The 7612-nt window shown below is 35.5% G+C and overlaps 2 protein-coding genes across 2 annotated transcripts; both read right to left on the bottom strand.

Moving 5' to 3' along the window:
- Nucleotides 1–967: 967 nt before the first annotated feature.
- On the bottom strand, nt 968–1480 carry LOC139842672 (uncharacterized). Its single transcript, XM_071832790.1, has one exon. The coding sequence runs from the start codon at nt 1478–1480 to the stop codon at nt 968–970; it is 513 nt and encodes a 170-aa protein (XP_071688891.1).
- Nucleotides 1481–5643: 4163 nt separating this feature from the next.
- Nucleotides 5644–6935, bottom strand: LOC139904421 (uncharacterized). The gene is made up of 3 exons (XM_071886357.1): nt 6297–6935; nt 6039–6215; nt 5644–5868 (listed from the first exon to the last, which is right to left on the bottom strand). Exons 1-3 carry the CDS (start codon nt 6861–6863, stop codon nt 5830–5832), a joined length of 783 nt encoding a protein of 260 aa, XP_071742458.1. The 5' UTR covers nt 6864–6935; the 3' UTR covers nt 5644–5829.
- Between the last annotated feature and the right edge of the window lie 677 nt (nt 6936–7612).

Genomic DNA, 7612 nt, shown 5'->3' with positions numbered 1-7612 from the left:
GAAACTTTATGACTTTGTGTCTCGGGCAAACATCCTGGATCTTATAAAATGTTGTCTAGCGGATAGAAATGTCAAATTGCACTCCATGGCGTACCACACAATAGGGTGGTTGTGTCTGCACAACACTAACTTTTTTCACTCGCTAGTAAGTATCAAATACTTAATAGTTACACTGTTGTGACCCGAGTAATTAATTAGTCAACGTAGGCACATCTAGAAGTGATATAGGCACAAAGTGATACCCGGTTAAAAATCAAAGTAGAGTCGACTCTTGTTGCCCGTCAGATCTAGGGGAGCGAGTGTTACGTTCACGCCATCTTTCACATAGCTAGAGCTATTCTGAAAACCATCATGTTTCGTCTTTCAGTCGAATTGCCATGGCCTCCACAAGAGTAGATGGCATGCGTCCATTGTAATTACCTCGCACCAAACTTCGTCTTTATGTGTCTGCCTCGTTTCAACCATGTTAGTTAGTAATGTCGGGATGAACTTACGTAGGCAGCCCTAAACCTATTGTTTTCGATGCTCGCCCACTAGACTTCGTAAAAGATTACCCAAACTACGATTGACGACCTCCGTCTGTTCGCGGGTGGTGCAAGCTACTAAATTAAAGCTTGGAACCCACACGCGCCCACAAGGTGCGCCAAAAATGGCTAATAAACTTGACGTCTCTATCCGAAGTGATATTTTTGGGAACCCCGTGTAACTTAACAATCTCGGCAAAATAAAAGCGAGCTACTTACTCGCATCGAAGGTTTTGTTTCATGGGACAAAATGAGCCATTTTTGAAAAATGATCGAGAACCACTATGATAGAATCTTTATTACGTTGAGTTCGTGGTAGCCCAAGAACGAAGTAGAGACTAATATCCTCCCATGGACGACTAGGAACTGGTAACGGTGTATACAAATATGTGTTACTCCCATGCGTTTTAGCAATATGACACACCCGACAACGCGCCACCATTCTATTCACATCTCGTTCCATGTGTGGCCAATAAAACCATCTTTATCCCTGCAAGGGTTTTATTCATTCCAAAATGAGCCGCCAAACCTCCTGCGCGAACCTTGGTTATAATTGCTTCCCGAATGGAGCCACCTAGAACGCAAAGCTGGGAGTTTTTAAATAAATAACAATCACAGTTTAAGATGGAACCGAATGGTCCAAGAGAGCACTTCTCACATATATTTTTAAAGTCCATGTCACTTTTGTACATGTCACGCCACTGATCAAAACCCGTTACTTGAACGCTCATAGTACTAAGTAGCGAATACTTCCTGCTTAATGCGTCCGCAAATTTGTTCAGCACCCCTTGATGGTTGATAGAAATGGTGTAACCTTGTAATATCTTGACCCATTTAGCATGCCGGGGGTTAAGCTTATGTTGCCCATGGATGTACTTAAGCGATTCATGATCCAAATATAGAACAAAATTTGGCACGAAGTAAGTAATGGCGCCATACTTCAAGACATCCGTCATCGTACGATGGCATAAAATTCACAGCCATAAGTGGAGTATTTTTGACGCACCTCATTAAGTTTATCACTAAAATAACGAACAAGCCTTTTATTTTGTCTAAGCACACCACCTATTCCAACCCCCGACGCATCACACTCAACCTGAAAAACTTCATTAAAGTTAGGTAACGCGAGTATAGGAGCATGAAATACCTTTTCCTTTAATGCGTTGAAAGTCGTCGTTGCATCTTCCGTCCAAGTGAATCGGTTCCCTTTGTTACCTGGATTATCTTAACATTTTCCAATAAGAGTGAACATTAAAAGCATGCATGTTAAACTATAAGATACCCAAATCCTGAAATATACATGCAGATTCTAACCAAAGACCGAGTACTTCCTTCTTCTGACCTATCCTGTGGGCCTCAGTGCTTGCAGATCAACCTAACCATAGAGAGGGCATAGAACCATTGAAATGAGCAAAACTTGACATTATTGTACCGATATAAGAACAAATGTACCAATACAAATGAAAAAAATAAACAAAAAATAAGCAAACAATCAAAAAGATTGAGGGTGTAATTTATCTAGATGTTATTTCCATTTCAACAAAACTTGGTTAGAATACTATACCCGATGATCTGTAGCTTTTAGCCTTAGGCAGCAGTCGATCTAACATCTCAAGCTTCCCAAAAAACCTTATGATATTAGGAAGATAATGCATTGGAATGAATTTATGAACCTGGAATAAAACAAATAGATTTAGTAATCATAAAAAATGACATTATTTTTAACAACCCAAAATGATTTCAGGTTCAGAAAGGCAGAAAGCAGCTAGTATACAAGTACTTTATGAATGCCAAAAGCATACAAAGATGAAAGAACTGCGTAAGTAACACCAAAACATGAATGCTTACAAATTATATTGGAGTTTAATATTATCACGTGAAAAAGAAAGTAGCATAAATTATACGCATAAAAGATAAGACCAACCTCTTCTGCATAATGCTGGCTCAGATATGGGCAAATGCAAAGACATCTTAAAAAGCTAACCACAAACATAAATAAATCAACTTGATTGTATTACTAAACTCATCCAACTATTGTCCCCTGTCACATTCATTTCTTAAAATAAATTATTTATTATTCATCCAATCAAGTTGCAAATAGAGGTGGCATTAATAAATCTAGAAACAGATAGCAATACCTGATCATCAAATGAAAGTCGTCAGAAAATGAACCTTTGAAGCACCAAGACTGTTATCTACCCTCTACATCAATAGCTTTTGATATGCAGAAGCCTCACATCTTACGTGTCTCTTTATCTTTTCAGGTAGCTCATTCTCAACCTAGCAAATCATTATTAAAAAAAAAAAAGGATTAATCACATAAGAGTAGCTTTTCTAAATAGGATCTTAAGGTTGAAATGAAGCGTACGAAAATTTTGATTTTAGGTCATCTATTTACAATTTTTCTAAGAATAAAATAATAGAGATATCCGTAGTCCGTACAGAAGGGGGAAAAAAAACTCATGTGAACTCATGAGTGCATACACTTCTAGTTTCAAAACATCATACTCATCCCATTCAAATTGTAAATCTAACCCTACAACAATGTTACATATTCAGGAAACATCAAAACTTAGACAACAGTATCCAGCAGACCCATTTCTACATTCGACCAAAAATTTCATGTACTCTGTAAATGGTGACATTAATATCTAACTGCTGATAAAAAGGATTATTTTGTAGTAGATATAAGAAATACAAAGATTTGGGTTAGGTATACCGAGTCCTTTTGCTTAATAATCGAACTCATGAAGCTGGTAGACTTTGTAAATAAGATAATATCGAACATCGTATTTATCGCAAATCGCAAAGCCAACCTCCAGAAATTCAACACAAGATTGTTAGGGAAAAAGTTAATAATTAAATAAAAATGATAATGAGTTGGTTGTATTTTGTGTTTTGTAAAGATTTATTATTACCATCAAAGAGCCCTTCATCAAGTTAGCCAATTTTGGTAGAGTATATAGGATTGAAAAACTCTCCACAACTCTTGAATTTAGTACGCACTTTTCTGCTTGTGGGCCCCTTCAAACGCTTTTCCTTGTTACTTGACAAGACAGCGGATTAACAACTGGTTAAAAAATTCAGTATAATCAACAACTGAAATTAAAAACGATATCATACCTTGAGAAGCTTTGCATATTTGAGCAGAAACCAAAGAGAATGAACAATGGAACATGGTGTGTGACTTTTAGCATTTGTGCATAGCCATGTGAGTGGGTGAGTGCGAAGTTAAAAAGCAGCCCAGCAAATAATACGGATTACGAAGTATCAAAATCTTAACAAACTTTGACTACCTTTTTACCTATGACATTGACCAACGACCAACTTTTAACCATGAGCAACACCATTTTAGATGTACAAGTTTTCAGTTTCTTTTTTTTTTTTTTGGCGAGTTTTTGACCATACTTCTATGTGGTGAAAACATAATTTCCAAATCCATGTGTTTTTTACAAATATATCCAATACTAATGAGTTTCATATTTTCTAATCATACCTTAATTGTATAAGCGTATAGAAAGTTATGACTTCAGCTGATGGCAGGGGCGGACCTATGTTGAAGTGAGTGGTAGCACGGGACACCACTGAAATACGCGATGTAGTGAAATTTTTTGGGGATTTTTAACTAGTGACACCAGTGGATACTGCAAATATTTTTGTGTGACACCACTAAAATAAGTCATCTAGTAGAAAAAAAATTTGATCTTTAACCGATGACACCACATACTACCATTCCTAGATCCGTCACTGGCTGATGGCCTGATGTTTTTCTCTAGATGCACCAAAAGGAAATTTAAATTTGATAGTGACCATAATGCCCCTGAATTACTACGTAGTGGGTCTTGGGATATGAGAATAAGTGATGTTGTGATTTTTGTATCTTTAGTTCTGCAGCTCTGATTTAAAAAAAAAAAAAAAAAAAAAAAAAATCGGTATCAATTTCTTGTGTAAATTCAAAAAAAAAAAATTTAACTGACTTGTTAACATACATCTTATGTAGTTTAATACCTCTTCATACATCATATGTAGATGTATAATAAAAAAAAAAAAAGAGAAAAATGACTTTTGATTAATGAAAATCAGTGTTTATGGTTTAGTAATTAGGGTTTAGAAATTAGGGTTTAGAATGGTTTTTAATACGAACGATTTAGAGTTTAAGGTTTAGGAGTTAGGGTTTACATTTTTCGATAACATTTTGGTAGTTTATAGTGTACGTATATAGGGATATGTAAATGTATATGCATATATCTAAGTAAAAATGTATTTATTTGTATGTATATATGTATGTATTTCGGGTGATAAATGAATATATTCGTGAATGATAAATTATCATACATATCCGATCTACTAATTTTTCACATCATCCATATCCATATCCTTATTCGCTTATCATCCATTTGGATCATCCATATCGATTTAAATGGATTAGATCGAATGAATATCCGATGGATCGGATATCCATTGTCATCTCGTACTGTGAGTGACGTGTGCGCATTGCCATTGGCTGGTAGGGCTTATGTGAAATCACCATTTCAGCTACCCCTACGTGATGTCATTGTCTTGTATTGGACTTACGTGTACACACTTTAGTGGCCCTTGACCCGTGTACCGTTCACGGACCATTGCCGTATTGCTCTCACTAACAGTCTAGATGGTGACGTAATCTATACGTCACCCAGGAGCCGCCTGCTAGCTCCGACATCGTTATCGAGCACTGACCGTGACAACTTCCTTGTGAGGATTAGATTTTGCCACTAACCGGATCTTGTATGAGTGACTTATTCCGTTTAGTGTGAGCTTTGACTAGTTGTTTATTGCTGCCGGATATAGTATATGCTAGGCGTACCATTATTATAATCTGTTATTAACCATCACTACATATTACCTTAGTTTTTGCTTATACGAGTGCAAAGAACCGGTGGAAATAAACCTTCCAACAATGAGGATACAATATCGATATATTAGGTAACGCTAGTTTTAATTCTCGATGCGCTCCGCCACACACGTAAATAGATTCACAATCGGTAACCTAGATTAAAGGGATTAAGCGGAAATAATCAAGCTAAAAACTTGTGGTGATAAACTTTGCAACATAAGGAATTAGCATAGTAGTGTTCACATATATACAAGTACTAATTAACAATCCAAGTACCCAACAACAGGAACTAGCATAGGATCGTACTTAGAGATATTACATACTTAAAACCCAAATCACATAACCATATGATTGATCAGCTGAATTCATAAGTACACGAAACATACACCTTTTATCATTCCAATTTAAACCTGTTACTTTGGCCATTTTTCATTGTGCTGATGTGGCATACTTGAATGCTTTCACATCCTGCATGTTATCATACAGTTAATAATGAACATTCATTCCTGTTCATCATCATATTTTTATCTTATTTTATTTTTTATTTTTATTTTTAAAATCACCTTTTATCATCATGTGATGATATACAAAGTATAGAAACAAGTAAATGATAGTTGGGATATAAAATATTAAACTACCTTGCGTGAGTATGTCGTGACAGTGGCATTTGGAGAAGCACCTAGAAGAAAGTTTTTGACTTGTGTAGGAATGTTTGCTTTCTTTTCTCCTTCCGCGTTTCGTGGATAAATCTTGAGACTCGTTAACTTAGCAAATGGAGAAGGTAGATTCGAGACTACCTCTACAATTGATGCAAGCTGAAAAGTAATGTATAAATCATAAGAATAAGTGGCGTGAACTGTTGATAGATGCACGTATAAACATTACAGGCCAAATACCTCTACGATTTCCAATCCAAGCGTAAGATATTTGACATTGTGGAATTGTTGAAAAATCTTAATAATTGCAGGACCATCTTCCTTAGATGGACACATATAGAAATCCACTTTCTCCAAACAAGACAAATCCTTTGCATAAAAGTTTTCATAACATGGAGTTTCATACTTTAATGAGGTTAATCCGGGTGCATAAATCTTAAGGCAACCTAGACAATCTACAACAGTGAGATTCTTTAGGTGAGGTGCAACCACATTAGCAACAGAATACAATCCGTTTTCAGGCGTGAGATTAGAAAATTCAGAATGGGAAATGAAATGATTATGATCGTCAATGGTGCAGTTAGATAAGGTAAGATTCTTCAAGTTTAGACACTTGGAGAAAAGACCATTATAATCGTCACGATTTTCGTTACTAAGAATGACATTTTCAAGATGCAACGTTGTTAACGCTGGTAGGTTCAAAGAAGATTTGATTTTAGGTTGACTAAAAATTCTAGCAGATCCAATCAGAGTGAGATATTTGAGATATTGTAACATAAAAAGAGAATTAGGTATTTCGGGACGCATTTTGCTAGACCATATAATAGTAATCTTTTGGACAGTGTGAGAAAATGCATAATTGATAACTGTTTGGACAAACGCTTGGCTATACCCTCCACAAACACTAATTTTAAATGGCGACACATCTATTTCATTATTGCGATAAAAGAGAACACGAGTGAACTGATGAAACCTGGTTAATGAAGTAAAATCATCACTAGATAAGTCAAGATGTGGGATTGACTTCCAAATATTCTTCCATCTAGATGAAAGAATACTAGTTCTGATAGCTTCTTTGGTGTGGTTATAAGAGAGGATTTTGATGATGAGATCATTAGACAAGTTGCTTAGTATATCGCCTTCAACATTCATTCTCAAGCTGCAAGTTGATAACATAAGCAAGAAAAGTCAAATACCTTTTAAATTTGTTGATTTTATCATGGAAAATATATAAAACGAGAATAATAATTATGAATCATTATGCAAGGTGAGTTTATAACACAAGGTTTACGAATCATGTTTCAAAATTATGCACACAAGAATACAGTTGCTAGTTAAAAGAAGAATACACACATTTGGAAGATGCAGGATCCCTATATTTAACAGCACACATAAGAAGTAGAACTGGAATAGAAAATGAAATATGAAAGGCTGAGATTTGAAATTAATATGTGCAGTTGAAGTGATCATTGTAAATTGGGCCAAATTTATCCTAGAATAACAAAAATACCAAAAAGATCAAATAAACTAGAAAGCGTATAACGTCAAAAAAACAA

The sequence above is a fragment of the Rutidosis leptorrhynchoides genome, chromosome 4, assembly GCF_046630445.1.
Source record: "Rutidosis leptorrhynchoides isolate AG116_Rl617_1_P2 chromosome 4, CSIRO_AGI_Rlap_v1, whole genome shotgun sequence".
Classification (NCBI taxonomy): domain Eukaryota; kingdom Viridiplantae; phylum Streptophyta; class Magnoliopsida; order Asterales; family Asteraceae; genus Rutidosis; species Rutidosis leptorrhynchoides.
Note: the sequence above shows the minus strand (reverse complement) of the source record. Positions and strands in the feature narration are given on the sequence as shown.